Raw genomic sequence first — 19939 nt, forward strand, 5'->3', positions numbered from 1 at the left:
TGAAACGATGCGTGATTCACTGCCATGATTGCGCTGCGACACACGCCTCCGACCACAGGCTTAATGGCATGCTAATTAAAAGCAATGCGCTGCGGGCACTGACAGCCACACTGGTAGACAACAAGTGGGCTCATTGCACAGGTCCCACTTGCCATAATGAGCTCCACATACACAGTAACAGGAATAGTGGGAGGGTGGACAACAAAAAGCATGGACAATTGAATATTCCTTTACATGAATGAAGTTTATGGTAAGTGAAAGCCAACAGATTGCCTTCATTAATGTAAATAAGTGTAAGTTGACGTGCGCCTACAATCTAATGTAAACTATGTCTGCATTCTCACATACACAAATATTGTACTCGCCGTTCCAATGTACACAGACGTAAACATTGGACTCGTCATTCCCATAAACATAATGTATCCATGTCTGTTTATTCATATTTGTGCATTAATTGGAACGGTGCAATGGGGATTTTGATGAGTGACTGTGACCCATTTTTTGAAAATTGAGATTTCAGCATAATACTGTCATTCCTGTTTTTAGTATTTAATCTCTGAGAAATTGGGGCTCAAAATGAGGTGGTCTGTACTGTGTTGGATTTTCAGAATTAGTAGTAAACTATGTTTACAATGCACCCTAGGCAAGAACCATTTTAGTGCTAACAAAAGAAACAAACTTAAATAGAAAAAGGTTTCTCTAAAATAATCAAAATTATGGAAGATCTTTACTTATTTTAGCTCATGATGGCAGAATTAAAAAATGGTGTAAGAAATTAGAAAATGGGATTGAGACATTTGGCTGGAGTACCTCTTGCAAAATGTGATTTATTTGTTGCCATTTGGAATGTTTATTTCATAATAAAAATAGAACAATGACCGAATAATGAATAAAACAGGCAAAAAAAAACATTTGAGTACCAGTGAGTACCTGGAAATGCTCAGAACAGGCATCATGGCTCCTGGCACAGGCCAATAATGCCTCAAAATTGCACTTTTGGGATGAGTCCATTTTTGGAACAAAATAAAAGGGGGAGTATTTAAGCTTTTTTCCCTCCAAATTTAAAAAATGCTCATAAAAAACACTATTGCGCCCATGTGTGTATTTCCCCCCCAAAATTACCCCCAAAACTCAATTGCCTAATAAAAGTAATGAGGACATGTAATTTAAAATAAATTGGTGACCGAGTGGTTAACACGTCTGTCTCACAGTTCTGAGGTCGAGGTTATAAACTCTCAAGGGTTCCTGGCTTCCAATTTGTGATATGCCAAATTCTGCCCATCCATGTGGGTTTTCACCGGGAATGGTGGTTTCATCTCACATCCCAAAATTATGCATGCTAGGTTGGTCCATAGGTATGAATGTGAATGGTTGTTTGTCTCATTATGCCCTGTACTTGGCTGGCAACTAAATCAGGGTGCCTCCCGCCTACTGCTCCAAATCGGCTGGGGTCGGCTCCAGCACCCCCACCACCCTTGTGAGAATAAGTGTAATGAAAAACCAATGATCACCGAGTGAACCATTTTTGCTTATTACCACGGAAGATCTTTAGTACAACTTCCACTCAATTTGCTACACCAAGTCACATAGGCTTTTGTGAGACTGGCTTGAATATTGTTTATTATACATGGATTTGAAGAGAGTGTACTCAAAGTATGGTCACTATAAGATCTAAGTGTATGTGAGTGGTGAAAAGTAAAATGGACTGTGTGAATTGAAAGGGCTGGCCGCGAATAACCATGTTTAAGTGGCAGACATCAAATCTATTCAAATTGTGAAGGGTGGACTTCTATTACCATCAATGATTGTCGTGCATGTGAATGGACTGCCTACATTAAGTATGAATTTGAATAGAAAGACAGATGGCCCCGCGATGTGTCTTCATTGACTTCAGTGTATTTATGACATCATGCTCCTTTCACATCCTACCTTATAAATGATCAGCCCCGCTGCTCGGTACGCACTAGTCGTCATCGCCGCAACCAAAAGATTTACAGCCTGACACGCTCCTCGAGTCCCAAGACGACACGGCGGCTGCCAGGAACTCCAGATTGTCGGACAAGAGCGAGCCTATTTAATAGCCTTGTGGGCTTTACGGCTCACGTTGATGCACTGAGAACACAAGCAAAAAGAGAACATTGATTGACCACTTGGACGAGTCCGAGGCGCCATAACTTCAGAGTGTGGCCTGATTGCCTTTTATCCTGGCTACATTATGGGGCATTTGGCTGCAGTACTATCCCGGTGAATGGAGAAGAGGAGGTGATACTGGTTGCTAGTGCTGTGACTTGGCAGGCCACCAACTATAATACATCCCAATGCTAACCTCGGCTTAATGTCTCTATTAGAGCAACTAAGCAATATGCTGAGTTTGGCACTGTCGAGGCCTAAGGTGGAAAACAAAACTATCAGAGATGATTCACAAACCGCAACAAGGCACACAATGTGGAAAAACATTTGCTCTCAGTTCCCTGCTAGCAAATAGGAGGCTAGTGAGGTATATCTATAGTACAGTGGTACCTCGACATACGATCTTAATCCGTTCCGGGACTGAGATCGTATGTCGTCGGGGGGACTTTATCCACGGCAACAACACACTCGTAAACGAACAAACACATTTAAATTAACTTGGATTAATATACACAGACACACTCAAACATACGTTTAATGTAACTTTACACAAAACTGAATTCTAATTTTGTTTTAATTTTTTTTACCTTCGTTCTGGCCAGGTTAGCTGTTTGCCACGCCTCCACCCTCACGTTCGCTATCGATGGGCTGTTTGCTGTTGTATTCCCTTCAAAATATTCCGAAAATGATGCACACAAATGTCCTCATAATAGGATAACGCACGACCACTTGCCAACGAGAAGTAGTCTTGAATGAGCGATCGCGGGAGCTAACAGGCTAAGGAAGGAATAACAGGAAATGCAACAGCTGAGCTTACCCACGTATTGATTGTGGGTAATGAAGTTTTATTCTGAGAAAGGGTGCAATTGGCTATCGGTGTTGTGTGCACAAGTATACTTAATTACCCAGAAAGCCCTCTTTTTGCCCGCGCATGCGTGTTGTGCGTTTTCTAGCCCTGAATAAATCGTTCAGTGCTCGTAGATATCTGTTATACACGAAAGAGATGCGGCAAAAAAAGACAGTGGGCTACAATGATAAACAGCCTTTCATGTCATGGCCACCTGGCTTGGTCGCATCTCGAAATTTTGATTGTATGTAGGGCGAATTATTCGATAGAATTTTTTATCGTACCTCGAGCATGTCGTAGGTAGAGCTGACTGTAGGTCAAGGTACCACTGTATTTATTATTTCGTTTGATTTTTCGTAACTTGGAACGAAAGTTCTCCCATCAAAGCTTTTTGTATCCTGACTATTTTGTATGTAGAGGTACCACTGTATTTGTATTTTATGAGCTCTTGAGGTAAAATGTAGCAAATCTCCTACTTGTCCTTGTATATTTTATTTGTTATGAAAACATCTGCATTGTTCTTGAATGTCAAGTTGATTCCAGTGTTTGTGTATGAGAGAGTGTATGTGTGTGTATTATGGTGAAAAACACAAAAGCTGTGGAGGTCATAAATATGAGTGATGGGGAAAACCCTTTTTAAGGTTAAAAAGGGACTCAGCTGTCTTATCATCATTCACTTCCCTGATGGTTTGCCATTTTTAACATGTAAGCACTTCTGCGCTCTTTATAAGTAAAATGTCGAAAGTGCTGCCAAAGTACTTAATTGAACAGCACTTTTTAATCAGCACATTTGCCTGTCGAGTTGTTTATTTTTCTATTTCCACTGTGCATGGATCTTTCATATAATTGAGCACTTTTAGGGAGGATTCAATTATTGTTGGGAGTTTTTCTTGCTTGGCCGAGCATGTCATTGTTACACGCCAGCATTTGTGCGCAGTTTACGGCACCGTGCGATGAGGTTATTCTGTAGTGGTAATTTTCTCTGGCAATAATCTTCGTTGTATTACATGGCACCGTCTGTAAAGATGTGTTTTTTCCAAGAGAGCGCCAGAAAATACGTACCTTTTTTATAAGCACAACTGGGGTGCCACTCGGTGGAGCGTACTGATCCCGAGACAAGGAGTGACAAATTGAATTCCAAGGTAGATATCTGCCAAGACACGTTATTTAAAAACACCACAAAAAATAAACTATCATTCAGAATAGAGGCGGGCTGACACACTTGAGGTTTTACAATAAAAAAGACAGCAAACCCTACATTAGTTTGTCAGCAAGCTACTTCTTGGTTTTAGAAGGATAACAAAAATGGACTGTTTATACAAAAATGAGTTCCTAGATGATCTTTTTTTTATCCATATCATATCTTTTATGACTTTTATTTATCATAATATAGCAATTCACTCGACCTACGTTCTTCATACTTGTTTTCCTCCTAAGTAGAACGTTTAAATGATGAGGAGTGGAAAGCCAGAAGAGAAATAGTGTAAATGGTCTGGGGGTCCAGCTGACATAAGAAAGCCATCCTCTTTGCTTGCCTTGTTCACTTGTGAAATGCCTGAAAGTGACAGTGGTGCTCATTAGGTTGAATTACAGCTTGCCACGTGCTAGGTAGCTGGTAGTGTTTTTGTTCTGGGAAGAAAGAACCAACCCCCACAGTCACAGACACACCGAGTCCGTCCTTCATTACCAAGTGAAGGTCTCATCTTATCTGCGGCTGCTGCTTGCCTCTTCATTAATCACTCCCGGGCCCAATCCAATGGTGACTGATGGCTGACGCGGCCTTGTCCGGGCAATCCCTCAGCCACTGGGAGTTGAAGGGGAGGCGGGGTACAACAAAAAGGAGGAGGTATGTATTGTGCAGATGATGGTCTGTGTGCCAGTAGAGAAGAAGGTGTGGCAGCAGCGTTAACACATTATGTGAACAATATGTGTTGTTACAATTCGGAAAAACAGTGAAACCTGGGTTCTAGTTCAGATATTCTGCACCATAATAATTGAACTTGTTGCTCACCATCTAAGACTATATTTTACTCCAGTTTAGCCCCCCTCAAAGAAAACAACACAATTCTTTGGCCACATGTCATTTGTCACTTGGTCAAAGCAGTCAAAACAACAGAACAGGCTACTTACCAGCTGCTCCACTTCTTTCTATGTGCTCAGTTTATGCAGCTCACAGGTTGCTCGGACTGAAAAAAAAATTGAAGCTTTTATCGGCAGTATTCGTGTTGAACCAATTTCCGACACAACACAAAGCATTTTCGATTGACTTTCTTGAAAACAGAACAAAAAACAAAAAATACTCAACTCAATAAAACTGAAAGTCAAAAACTAAAACCTTGGCCACCAGAGTAATACAACCAAAAATTATATATACTATATACGTTTATATACAGGATGAAACAAATCAAGCTGAGAGAGAAAGCCGATCCATAGTAATCACTTGGACTGCGCCAAGCTTACTGCTTCATGGAGCTTCACCAATCAGCAGTGAAGAAATACATTTGTTCTACTACTACTATGACACACATAAAATGGACAAAAAGTGATGGTGGCGCTGTGAGTGAAGTGTAGTGATTACATATAAAGGTTTGCAAGGGGCTATTTTTGTGTCACTCACCTTTTGATATTGGCTGTTTTCAAGTGATTGGCCCTGAACATAACAATTATTTCACAAATCAAGCATGACAAAGTCCTTCCTTATGGATGTGTGTACACCTGCACAAACTAATACAGCAGCAGCTGTATCAGAATTTTCATTTGTGTGATCGCTCATGCGTAAAGAAAAATGAATAAAATACTTAAATCGACCAAACAAACACTTGGCCTCAATACGTGGACGCTAGGTCTAAAATTTGCATTATAATATTGTTTTATGATGATGTTGTTAATATTAGAATATTTCAAAAATATATTTTTAATGAAAAACACAATTCAAAAGCGTGGTTAATAAAATCAAAACACCTAAAAACCAAACAACACCATTATTACTCATCACCCTTAAGTGTCAACCAATTAGTTTTCCGCAATTCCCTGAATTATCAAGTCAATTTACTCAAAAGTATTTCAATAAATATTTTCTGTTGTGTGGTGGCCATATGGAGACGTCGGTAAAATAAGTGCTTTTCTCTGGTCTCAACTTTAATGATATGCTTTATTTTGCCACAAACTTTAGAGGATTGTTATTCAACGCTCATGAATTTTGTAAAAATGTCTTTCACTGCTCACAAAACGGCGCCATGTATTTAATCGTTGTAGGGACAGATGTTTGCGCCGCAATGTCTTTTGATTGCGGTGTTCAGGTGTATCTAATGAAGTACCCAGAGAGCATACTTAAGCTTTCCAGTATAGAAAATATAGTCAAAAAACAAACATGAGGCATCTGCTTTACAGTATGTGCATTGCAGTATTGCTGATGGTGGGCTGTGAATGCAGATTGACTGCACAAAGATGTGAAGCGAGGACAGAGTTTCCTTCCCGTAATGGAAATGAGGAATGAGCTATTTGGCGAAAGAGGCGGCACTTTTCCCAAACATTTCAAATCTGTGTGATTCATAGTGCAGATGACTTTTAAAATCCTTAAAAATGACAGACAGGCCTCTGGCAGGGTGGCGTCTGGAGGCTGTTTGGGCATTACAATGAGGGTTTAGTTTGTTTTTGCTGTAATTGATGCTTTGCTCACATAGTGGCCTGGCATTGTTTTTTTATGCTAATGACTGCGATGACCTCTTTGCTCCACAATCTGGCTGCAGAATGGCAGCCGCCGTTGTGGTGGTGGGGAACCAGCCATTACCTTCAATTTCTTTCTTCTCAGGTCAAGAGGAACCGATCAACAGCATAACAAAACAAAAGTTAACGATCGCAATGGCTCCTTAACAAGCTGGCCACACCTCAACATTTACCACACTGTAACTTTGGCATATTCACATTTAAAATAAGGAAACATCAACTTTTGTATTGTTCTGTTGGGTTTCATGTTATTTAATAAGTTAACTAATTGGCTGCCATTGATGTCAATGCGACTCAAACATCATGATTCAATGCCAATTGCACCCAGGCTAAAATGGATTCGATGTCAATTTCTGACGATCGCAGTGAACGAGGTAAAACTGTAGGATCATGCAGTTTAACAAAATGTAGTTGTTTTTGTTATTTTTCGAAGGAAAACTGGACACTAATAAACAACAATTGCTTCTTAGGGGGAACTGAACTGTAACAAGCCAGAGGACAAAAGTAAGGATTTTTCTCAGTAGTGATGAATTTCAAAGAATCCAAAGTTTGCCAGTTGGAATTTCTATAAAATATAATGAGGATAACAGGAAAATTAATGAGGAAAAAGTAACATCATCGTTTTTTTTTTTTCATTGAAGTACGAACAGAAAACAAAGAACAGGAAAATATGTCCCAGATTATCTCGAAATGATAAAAAAAATGAGATAAACTAGTAAAACAATGAACAAAAACAAATCTCCAGTTACATGATATCATAAAACTAAGCAAACGTTTATCGTTAACAACACGATAAATGGACCCAGATGAACACTCCCTGATGCTGATTGCTGACTATTCCTGTGACAAAGAAACATTTCCAACGCAGAATCACCGCGGTTGATTTGGCATGATTACAATAATAACTGCAAATGGTACCGGTTACAAACAAACAGTGGCGGCATAGGAGTCTCTTCCGTTCTCCATTCATGCAAATGACAGAGGCCGCATTAATGACTATTGAACAACTGTCTCTTGCTGCTGACCCGCCTTTGACTTACTGCATGGAAACCATTTGATTAAATGGCACATGTGGCCGCCATCATTCACATCTAAATAAACGTGACAGTATGCATATAATGTTAAAGCAAAAGTACAATGTTTCTAAAATTGACCATTGGCCAAGTACTAGACCCAGCCATAGCGCCAAATTGAGGTAAATATTTAGTTAAATGCCTTTCTAGTTAAAGGTCATAAATATTTAGGTTTAAACATTTGAGAAAGAAATAATTACCATGACATTTAGGGCTACGTGGGGTAATTATGTTTATTTGGAGTTAATATTTTATGGGTTGGCTTTTGGGAAAACTCTCCAGTTGTCAGTACTTCTTTTTGCAAGGGACAAAAAGGTCAACTTAGCAGGTGTCGGTGAACTTTTCACTCAAAATGTGCAATATTTTTTTCTTTTCTTATTGAACTCAACAGGAAATTGCGAAGAAGTTAGCGTGTTGCCTAGCGTGTTGCGGGCGAACAAAGCCGATCCACGGGGTGGATTATTGCCTGCAGGCAGAAAAAAAACCTTTCACAAGTAACATTCTTTCTTTAGCTTTAACACTTGGGTGCTTATTTTTTGAAAATGTCACTTTTATATAGGGCTTTAGAGATTTTGACAGTCAGTAAATGCGTCCAACTGAGTTTTTTTGTTTGCCTTTTCCCCTGGCAGCACCCTCCCTTGAAGATATCGATCCAGAATGGCCATTGGCATTAGCCCTCTGAATAAACACTTGCTTTCCGACTGCTATTCTCCACTGGGCCACTCAATGGAGAGACAAAATCCTTAGCGGCTCTTTTCTTTACCATTTAACTCCAAGCTGACACCTTTAACGACACCGCTGCTAAGTGCACGCAAGGCGGAAAAATGGAAATGTCATGTGTTGTTTAAGGGTTTGACAACTGCTTCTGTTGAAAGCCGATTGAGAAGTGCGATCGCTTCATCGTTGTTGAAGTGCGAAAATCATGCTGTGTTAAAACACTGGTTGAGAGATGCTACCCCCCCCCCCCCCCGCCCCCCCCTATAAGCTTTTGGCAGAAATAGAAACTGTCCGAAAATAGTTTAGAGCTAAGGCACAGCAGAGTACACTGCTTTTGACATGCATTTCTTTCTTTCATTAATATTAAAAAAGAAATAAGATTTGTGGCTCAATTAATTAAACTTGGACCCATGTTCTCCCTGGGCCTGCATGGGTTTTCTCCAAGAACTCCAGTTTCTTCTCACATTCCAAAGACATGCATGGTAGGCTGATTGGACACTCAAAATTGCCCCTAGGTATGAGTGTGTGCGTGAATGGTTGTTTGTCTCCTTGTGCAATTCAATTGGCTGGCCACCAATTCACCCCCCACAACCCTAGTGAGGATAAAGCGGTTCAGAAAATGAGATGAGAGATGGGTGTTGTACCCATCGATCAGTTTGATCTGCACTTTGAAATTTGAGTCAGGGTAAGTTGAATCAGTCAAGTAGTATTTTCTTAAATATTTCAAGAGTATCATATTGCAGTGTCTGCAGTACAGTACAGGGCAAGATCTGCAGCCAATGCTTAGCAAAAGAGGACAAGGCCAGACTGTGCTCTATAATAACAAAATCCTTTAGGAAAGCGACCATTAGGAAGAGATCCTGAAATGATTTGAAGATCAATGTACCAGACTCTGGCTACTATCATCTTCGCCAAATGCATGGTAGATAGCAGATTGATTTTGAGGCAATAAAAGAGGCACACCATGACACGACTAATCTAGGTGGCTAATGCTAATGTTAATCATGTATGAGAACTTACATCAATAGTGTGACTCACCTTTGGCTCATTTTTTTCCTCATATTGTTCTCTCCTCTGAACGCTACCAGTAGGGGCAGATGACAACCACAAACTGGGTCTTGCACCAGATCATGCAGTAGGGTTTTGTCATGTGGCATTCAGCGAGTTTTGTGAGCAGCGTTGTCTTTGACCTCAAATACCTAGAGAACCTTCTATTGTGTATTAGTGCTACAGTACATAAACAAACTTGACTCACCGTCGCCATGACAACACCCTGAAATAGAAAAACTGTGAATGCAATGAAGCTGTTAGGATAAGTCAACAGTTTTAGAATTTATAGTTTGGATGTAGAGTTTAGCTTGAATAGCTAAGTTTTGTTTTTGAGGCCAAAAAATAATCACCGGGGCAATGAAAACAAGCTTTATAAATATGCCGTCTTCAACTTTCTTGAGCTTTGGGACAATGTAGAGAGTCTTTCAAACAACTCTTTGTTCAACCTGAATTATATCTTGAAGCGATTTGGGTGGAATTCTACCTCACGTTAAAACCTGTCACCATGTTAACGCATTCTGGAACTTTGACATAAGCAAGCACAAGTGTGAAAAGGCCTAACATGAGGATGAACAAAAAGGCATGAATTAGGATGAGAGTAAAGCCTGAGGCAGCTGTGTTTAGGTTTAGGGTGTAAAGATCTGAAATTCACACCTGTGGCCAAGGTTCAATGCATGTCCCAAAGTGACTTTCTGAATTAATTTAGGCAGCCCAGGGATGTTTTTGTTCCATATATCATTTCTTTATTTAGTAATTGATGTATCTGTGTATTAATCTATTAGCTATGTATTTATATTAAATAATGCACAGTCTTTGTGGTGAGCTGTATGACGAACAGAGGGATGTTCCAGCTGGCTCAGTGCTCCTTTGTTTTCTGTTTGCTTGGAATATAGGGCAGTACAGTTTGGGTGCTCTTGTCCGATACCGTTTGTGTGCTGCTGTTTCGCAGCAGTTTTTTGCGGTAACTAGGGTTCAGGAGGCCTTTCCTAGGTAATGTGTGCGCTCCCGTCATGCTTCTCGCTGACGGGGGTATGTACGAAGGGTCGAGGCAGTTGTGTAGGAGCGAGTGCTCGGAGGAAGAACGTTTGGGGGCGAGTGGCTCGGCCAGAAGGCTCGGCTCGCTGTCGCTGTCCGGTGTCGCGCAGTTGCTCTTGTCGTCTGGTAGGTCCTCCTGTTCTTCTTCATCATCGTCGTCGTCACAGCACAAGGCATGGTATAGGATCTTGTCACTGAATCGGACCCTCTCTCTCGTTTTGTGGCTGTGCGTAGAGCTGGTGGCCTCCTCGCTGGATGAATCTGGGGTGATGATACGCGGCCCGTTGGGGATGGGCAGACCACCGTTCATCTGCGAGTAAACTGAGGCGGTGGCGGCAGGGGGCACAGTGGGGGTTTGAGTGGGTATGGTCCCCCGACCTGGGGGCGCTCGGGGGAAGTACCCCATTGGTGTATCGCTAGGCGTGCGGGCACAAGCCCCGCTGGCTGACTCTAGGTAGCCACAGAACTCCCAGCTGTCGGACAACACATCCGCGTTGAGGAAGTCAATACGGAAGGCTTCTCCAAGACCACGCTCGCTGCTGGATGTGCTGCTTGCTGTCGCTACCGTCCAGTCATCTGGATCCAGGTCAAAGTCAAAGTCTGATGTTAGTTTATCAATCTGGCCCACCACCTGAAAAGAAAGAAGAGCAGAGGTTGGTACATCACATCTGGAAGTCTTTGTAAATTTGATTGTCAACATTCTAGCATGGTCAAAGCTATTATTGCAAAAATGAACAAAATCCCTAGTAGAAGACTGAAAGCCTTTACGTAGATTAAGTTAGCCAACGTCAAGTCCTACAAACGTACTAAATCACAAAATATATTTCAATCATTAGCCACTTTGCTCTCGGCATTTGTAGTGTGCATTATAAAAACCCACTCAAGCAGAATGAGTAACTGCAAACTCAGCAAACGAAGGCCGGAGCCAACTTTCGAACCCTATAATTGTCAGGTTTGCTAACCACGATGGTCAATGTCTTGCCAGAAATCTTTGCTGGATCTTATCCCAGCTGACTTCAAGTAGAAGATGGGTCACACCTTGGACTAGTGTCCCATCAGCTACAGGGCAGTTCCAATCCACAGCAGGACAACAATGTACTGAACATGAACTGCCATAACAGTACTGCAAAAGTCATGTAGACTTTAGAGTACAAATGAGCAACACCAGAGCTAAGGCACTGGATAATTTTGGTAACTGATACAGCACGGAATTTTACATATGCAACCATAAAATAAAGACATTGATTTTGCATACACATTTCAGGGTAGGCTCAAATGCTTTATCATTGTATGTGTTGATGGAATTGCCATGCTCGAGCCCATGCTGTGGTCAGTCTGTGTTTCCCCCTACACGGCTTCACAGCTTGGCCCACCAGAAATCTGGTGTGCTAAAAGTATGCTACTTACGTAAATCTACAATGATTTATTTCTATTTTATGTCCTAGCACATTTTCGAATCCCATGAACAGAGGACTCGCTTGGGGTGGTGGTGAATAAGAACAGATCCCCACTCGTGATAAATAAATCATGATAGCAGGTGGAGCTGAATATTAGAGAAAAGCACTCTTGTAATGACGGCGCGCGTGGAATCCGTTTCCTAAATCACCGCTCGGGCTGAGCAGGAGAAAATCTCTGGAGACTTTTACATTACTGACCATCGCTCCGCATCATGCCGTCATGTCAGAGACGAGGCAGTTGCAAGTGGCCTCTTTCATTCTGACCCTCAATTACACAGCCCAATCATCTCTGACAGGTGTCGAGGTACAGTAATAAACCCTTGGCTGACGATGCCCGGCCTGCCTCTCCATTAAAGCGACTCTGAGCGTGGTGGAGTGACCTGACTCTTAGTTGATCAGGTACTGTGACCACAGTTGATACTTGACAGCTTGCAGCGAACGGATAAAAGCATCGGATACACATTGAATGTACTTGATGCTATGGCAGCTCTTCAATCTTAAACAAATTTTGATGATAATTATGGTGATTATCTTCGTTCTCTGCAACTTCCGCAATGACATCATTTACAGGAAAAAGCAAGCCATAAAAGATTATTGACTAGCATTCTTTTGCTATATTGCTTAACTGTGTTGCAAATGAAGTCTCTTCAGTCACCAGGAAATGCTGTCAATGGTTCATAAACTTTATAGAGTGACAGCTTCATAAACTCAAAAGGGAATATATACACCAATCGCTAGCCTCCAGCTGCATGTCACAGATTTAGCATTGGGAAGTAAACAAAATGAATGACAGTCTACTTGAATGTAGGAAACATTTTATTCATTACCCCTACTTTTGGTCGTCCCTTTTTTGACTTGTTGTGGGCAATTTGATTAAGAATGCTACACCGGATCAAGTTGCTTTCTTCACCTATGGATGTCTCATGCAGGTGTGTTGTGACAACTTATTTTTAGAGTCCATTTTAAAAAAAGAAACGTGTTATATTATTTTTTTTCTGTACGATTCTAATACAACTGGCAAGTGGAGAGACTGGTAAACTTTTTAGTCAATTTTTCACTTAAAATGCTTTAATTGTTTTACAATGGCAACCATGTGAGCGCTGAGAGTTTTCATTTACCAGGGGATTGTCATTGAGAGTGCAAGGCACTGCTTGTAGGTGCCAAAATGTCAAGTGGGTGTTGTGGCAAAGTGGTGCGATTTCAGCTGAACTGCTCTCTCGTCCTCCAACCTCCAACAGATACTGACTTATGTAAAATGTTTTGACATTATACGCTTCCCACAGAGCAGTCAAGCTAAGGACCTGCGACATGTACAATATAACAGGAAATTGTCTACTACAATTTTTGTTCCCTGGCATATCCCGTGTATTTCTTTCATTCACTATATATGGAAAGAACATTTATCAGCTGGGGGCTATTTCTGTTCCCTTCCGAGGCTTTTCTTTCCTCAGAGCTTTTACACCTCTCGTCTGGTGACATATTACAGTTAAAGGAAAAAAAAACATTCAGGATTTGTAGATTTAGAGCAGTGTGATGGATAAACTGACAAAGATCTATTAGCAGCGGTGAAAAAGCAAATCTTTTCTTTTGTTGAAGTCTGCCTGAGCTGCTATTAAGCATATGTAACAGTTGGTTACAAAAATACAAAGAATGTTTTTTATTATCGGTTTTGCATGGCCAAATATTTGGTTTAGAAAAAGGACAGAGTATTTATTTTAATAAAATATGATTATGTATATATATATACATATCTACATACAAATATACCTACATACATATCTATCTACATATATCTATATACATATATATCTACATATATATATATATATATATATCTACATATATACATATACCTATACATATACCTATACATATATATACATACCTATACCTATACCTATACATATATACATACATATACCTATACATATATATCTACGTATATATACGTATATGTATATATATATATATATATCTACATATAACTTATTGCTTGTACCTCCCTTCCTTGATGACAACAACCAAAAATAATATACTGTAGGCTTTCCTTGTGTAGAGAATATTATACATTTCCTAAGATACGGCTTCATGTTGAATATTTGCGTATTCATTGGTGAGTTAAGTAGGCTAACAAAACTGAGGTTGTACATGTGTAAATAAATCAGGTGTGAGTTGCCAGATTAAATGAAACGTAAACGCCTTCGCTGAATGACTCTTTTTTCTTTAAAAAAAGAAGCACCATAGGAATGAACTTCATTATTGCATTCAAGTGGCCCCGCACCATCTGTTCAAGCACCACGTGTCGTTTTCACAGAATTCTACCCTGCTTGCTTGTTAATTATAAAGCATCCTGCGTGTAGTGCCTCCTTTGTGTGGTTCCCGTGAAAGGGAATAGAGCGAAAATCATGTTTTGCTAGGGGCCATTGGAAAGCATCTTATTTTCTATCTGCACCTGTACTGGCTGGTTGCAGCTTATCGCCACTCTGATGGCATACACTTGCAAAAATATATTATTTGCTAGTAGATCAATCCTCTGCCATAAAAGATGTTTCTTGGGTGAAAACAAGAAATTGGGGAGTAAAGTGCAACCATCCTGCATTGTAAGAGTATGGTACTTGTACATAGGTGTTAAATATACAATAGGCAACTGGATTCATGTTTTATTATTAAGTGTATTCAGCATGCAGATGCTTGTGATTCTACATTTTCCATTTAGTGTTTTTCTTTTTTTAATTTTCATAGCATTATTGTTGAGGCCAACGAACCTTACAATATATATATATTTCAATGTACATACTGTACATATGTGCCTCTACCAGTACCTGTAAAGGAATAGTAGCTTCAATACTAAAAACAGTGCAGTGTAAACTATTTAAAGCATTTAGTTACTTTCCCAAAAAAAACAGCGGTGTATTTTTAACACAACTCTAGGTCTTGGTTATCCTTATTCACATTCCTAACATGTGACTAGAGCACTCACATAGTGCTGTTGTGATTTATCTCATTCCCCGGCAGCTCATTTATCATCCCCCACTTGTTCACCACAAAAAAAAACCCACAAAAGTCCACTCACTTGAACACCTTTCCTTCGCACTGCGTATAGTGAGCATTTTTTGAGTGACAGATGATGTCCTTGGATCTTATTAAAGTAGTTTCTTTTAAACAAAACAAGAGAGAACCACACCAGAGGAAAAGATGCATCACTATGTCCCTGTTTTTCAATTGCTAACCAAAACAACAGCAATTACAAAGTGTCCCTCTATCTCTGCTCAATAAAATATATTACTGTATAGTTTATAAACTTATGTTAAGTGACCACTAATAAAACCACAACTCAGAGAGAGCTGTATTTCTTTTTATTTTGGATTTAGGTCCTCTATTAGAGAATGACTGTTCCGCCTATTGTCAGAAGTGAAATAGGTGTTAAAAATGATCTATTATTGTGTATTTAAATTTTATATCTCCTACTGTCACAATGAAATGTCCCAAATACAGGATGAATAAAGTTATCCAATCCAATCCAATCCAAAATTCCAGCTTTTTTGATGACGTGGTTTTGGTTACTGTTTACTAGTATTTGTGAATACCATGAATATTGTTCTGAAAATAAAATGCAGATGGTTTTCTGTCTGTGTGTGTGACCTATGGCTGGATGGCGACCAGTCAAGGGTGTAGTCCACCTTTTGCCCATAGTCACTTATTCATAGACATTTTTCCTCTTCATTGTGCATTATTTGGCTTATAGTTCCAAAAATACGGTACTTAAGAAAGATGACATTATAGTTAAATTCATTCATTTCCTGCTCTGAATATCCTCACAAGGGTCGCCGGGGTGCTGGAGCATATATCAGCCATCTTTGGGCAATAGGCAGGGTGACATTTTAGGGTCTCCATCATTTTCATGTTCCAGGGATGCAATGATAAAATGAACCATCTTTTAGAATTTAGCCTCACCCATCCGTGCAGCACGAATAGTTAAAATTGTAATCTCACAACCAATGCTTTGTAATCTATTCATTTACTTTAAAAAATTCAACTGCTAGAAACTAGGAATTAAATCTTTTGCTATCTTTAGCTAATAAGCCTGCGACATGATTTCGGTCATCTCGATGGGTGCGAGGCAGACGAAGGGTGCATCCATGCACCCGGACGAGGTGTCCCTTTGAAGTACTGAAGGCCGTAATGATCCTGTCATGAGTGTCTTTTATAAGCCTTAAACTTCATTAGGACATGCGCTCGCCACCCTTTTCATCTCTAAAAAGCTTTTCTCGAGCTCAAAGTGTTAATATGTGCTATGATGCCCGTGAGGACAAGTCACTGATCAAAAGGATCATTAGGGAATCTCACCCGCTTAATGGGCCTCGTATATCCCTCTGGGGGCTTTATAGGAAGGGAAGGTGGGCTTGTGGAGTCATTAAAGTTGCCTTTTTTTTTTTTTTTTTTTTTGCTGAGAGGTTACATGTTATAGTAATCACAAAAATAGGGAATAGACTTGATCTTTTGAATGCAAGCTGATCATTTATGGAGGCTCGGCTTGATTGGTTCTCTCCGGTAATGACAAGAAAGACAAAAAAAATGAAAATAATGTCCTGCTAGACGGATGCTTTCGCCACATAGGTATTAGATTACATCTGACTCTTGTAAGGTCACATGGTGGGAGAAAAGGGAGTGATCTTATTGGCCTCACGTTAACTCCATTAACAATAGGGTGTTGTCCAATATAGCCGACTGGCTCTGAAATCATGGCGGAAAATGTGCAGGGGATTACGTGCGCTGGGTGAAGACTGCTGAACTGTATGGGTGGGACTATTCCAGAAAACGACAAAAATGCGTGTACAGAGTGTCCTCAATTTACAATAGAGTTGTGTTCTGTAGTCTGCTTCTATTGCAAGCTGAAGTATTTCTTTCCATGAAAAACATTCCCAGGCTGTAAACAACAATTTCAACAGACTCACGAAAAAGATGTTACGTAAATAGCTGTTGCCACTAACATCATTCAACACCTGTAAGTCCATTAAATAAGCATTCCTACTAAACATTATTATACTACTGTACAAGTTTAGTCATTTCCACAGTTTATAACCCTTGAAATATATTTCAGGACAAAAAAATGAAGGGTTTCTTGTACCCGCATTACTTTGTAATGCATGTATTGGACTACAGCTAATGTAGTGAAGCGAGTTGAGTGAAAAATGCCCAGGAAATTAATACCCTTAGGTAGACCAAAACAAAACAAGGATGAAGCGAACATTTGAAAGGGACCTACGTTTAGTTTCATGTGTAAAATCTCCTTCCGGGCAAAAACTGTTTCTCTTTTTAATGTTTGTTTGTTCCATCCGTCTCTTTATTTTCTCTCTGACTTCAGGGTTGAGAAGAGCTGAAACAGATCTCAGCTGTGTTACTGATTATCCTGCTAAAAATCCAACAGGACTTTACTGGGTTTGTTAGGTTTTACTATTGGTCTTGCTGGTACAGACACCACCTGGATTTCTTAGGATGGTAGCTACTACTGTAGGTGGAAACTAGTACCTAGTCTCCTACTTAAAAGATATTGGTAGGCATGTAAATGACAGAAAGTGTGGGGTAAAAAGTTTGTAGAGTTGATATGGATTTTCCGGTTAATGTTGACAGATGAGTTCAATTGCCTTTACCTTCCTGTTAAATCGGGAGTCATTTGACGCTGTGCAATGAATTCGCCAGGAAAACCATTTTGTTTATCAGCGCCAGCTATTTAGTCAGTATGGGAAAGCCCAGAGTAAGTGAAACATTAGTGCAGGTTGGCTAGCTGACTCGACAGAGACTAGATAACGTGTGTGTGCTTCCAGGTCGTCACTAAAGGTCGAGTGATTTAGTGGCATAGTAAAGCTGCTTTCATTACACCCAGGTCTGCTGAGGGTGACTGATTGTTTGCCATGCAGCCCGAGAGACGCCGATAACACTCGCCACATTCATTCTGTCTTTTGTGTCTATGTGTGTATTTGTGTGTGCAACGACCCACAATAAAAAAAAAACGTTTTGTTTATTTCTACTTTTTGGGAGAGGAGCTGACATTTAATCCCATTGTTACACTTAGGCGCATGCTTGGTGCTCATTAATGTCCAAGCCGTGATGTACGACTGTCATGAATGGAAGGTGGGAAAAGGAAGGACACTGTTGGAGTGTGCTACTCCAACATTCATAACCATTGAAATGATAACAATAAAAATACAATGTTTTTTTAAACACACTCAAATGTTCAAATAAAAGGGCCCTTCCCATTGCTGATAATTTTGTAGATTTTTCAGATGCATTAATCTTGATAAAACGAATTTCCTTAAGCATTCATGCCTTAAAAAACATACAAGTAGTCTCCACTTTCCTGTTGAAGTAGCCAAATACGACCGTAAATATTTTGTCCAAACTCAAACCACATGTAAATGACAAGTAAGAGACTAAATTGTCAACATTTTGAGTTATAATTATTGTGAGAGTAGCAAAAGGAATTGGAAGAACATTATTTCGGCTTTGTAAAAACATGTTAAACGAGGTACCGTATTTTGCTGTTTAATATACCCGGGTATATTAAATGATTTTTGCTTTTTCGAGCCTCCCGTTTGTGCGCCATTTAATATACCTGGGTATATTAAACGACAACTCAACTTTTTGGGCAAGATTTGTATGGTGTTCATGGGGGCATAATTATAGATACTTAAGTTCATTAAAATTCCAAGTCAGACTTTATTCAGCAGTAAGTAGTTTTAACCTCCGGAGTAAGTAGTTTTAGTCTGCAAAACATTGATGCACCCCGTCACGGCATTAAGAGTGCGTAGTGGATCGTACCTTTCCGTTTGTGCGACATTTAATCTGCCCCTGCCGTTTAATATATGAAATGGGGTGGTATATTAAACAGCAAAATACGGTAGGTTGATTTTTTTTTTTAAAACGGTGCTATTTTGCAAAAAAGTTTATTTTCATTTTTGTGTGAAATGAACATTTAAAAAGGTCGATGCCAGCCCTCCATGTCAAAATATATTGTATGTCTAGCACTGTCAATGACATCCACTGAATTAAATTATTGCTCTTCCAAGATTGAAGAGAGGACTATCAATTTAACAGAATATTGTTTTTATAATAATCGTTAGTCGCAGAATTGGATTGAAGTGGCTCTTTCCAGGGTCTTGCCCTCAAACTTTGTCAACATGGGTTCCTCTCCATCTCTCGTCACGTGTTGATAGCTACAGCACGGCAGCTAAATTGTCCAATTCAATAATTTCGTCCCAACTCATACTCGCATCGACTCCTCCGTCCGGCCTGTTCGTCGCCGCTTGCAGCTTTAATTTGAATTTTCTTTTTTCCAGAGGGAAGGATTATGTGCAGATAGCGAGAAGGAGGTAGACAGCCCGGGCAGAAGGCGAGATTGGCGTCAACTTTTATGACTGAGGAAGGAACTGCAAAACTCAGCAAAATAATTCCATTAGCCCGCTCCTCTCTAGCCAAAAGCCAAAAGAGTTCTATTTATAGACGTTATCCGTGGCTACAGTTACCATAGAGAAGCTTTCTTATTCCCCTCTTTTTTTGAATCATTAATCCAGATTCAGGACGTGATTTATATTAACGTCCATCCTTGACTGAAGGCATGGTACTAGCGTGCGGCTCGACTGTCGGTCCAAGACTGTCTTCCCGAAGATGAATGGTAAAATGAGGCATGAACATGGCCATCATGGGACAGATGCCCTCCAGCTGATGGGGTAATAATGAGAAAGGGGGAATGCACAGAGGACAGAGGAGGTCAAATTCCAAATAGCTTACAATCCAATTTGTTAATTTAACCATGACTAAATGTTATCATAACAGAGGTAATCAATAAAAATTGTCTGCAAAGATGCACAAGCTTGGACATTAAACCACCATGAATGATATTACCC

General features: G+C 40.0%; 1 protein-coding gene and 1 long non-coding RNA gene across 3 annotated transcripts in view; both read right to left on the reverse strand.

Annotated features, from left to right (window-relative positions):
• Positions 1 to 1759: 1759 nt before the first annotated feature.
• Positions 1760 to 5165, reverse strand: LOC144070524 (uncharacterized). The gene is made up of 3 exons (XR_013299374.1): positions 5108 to 5165; positions 4040 to 4846; positions 1760 to 2112 (listed from the first exon to the last, which is right to left on the reverse strand). It is a non-coding gene; the product is annotated as an uncharacterized LOC144070524 (long non-coding RNA).
• A 4357-nt stretch (positions 5166 to 9522) lies between these two features.
• insyn1 (inhibitory synaptic factor 1) overlaps positions 9523 to 19939 on the reverse strand; it is a 144533-nt gene continuing 134116 nt past the window's right edge. For both annotated transcript variants that reach the window (XM_077594952.1, XM_077594950.1), the window contains exon 6: positions 9523 to 11209. In XM_077594952.1, coding sequence (XP_077451078.1) covers positions 10400 to 11209 — 810 coding nt within the window. In that variant the 3' untranslated portion in view covers positions 9523 to 10399. The remainder of the gene's footprint in view (positions 11210 to 19939) is intronic.

The sequence above is a fragment of the Stigmatopora argus genome, chromosome 2, assembly GCF_051989625.1.
Source record: "Stigmatopora argus isolate UIUO_Sarg chromosome 2, RoL_Sarg_1.0, whole genome shotgun sequence".
In the NCBI taxonomy this organism is placed as follows: Eukaryota; Metazoa; Chordata; class Actinopteri; order Syngnathiformes; family Syngnathidae; genus Stigmatopora; species Stigmatopora argus.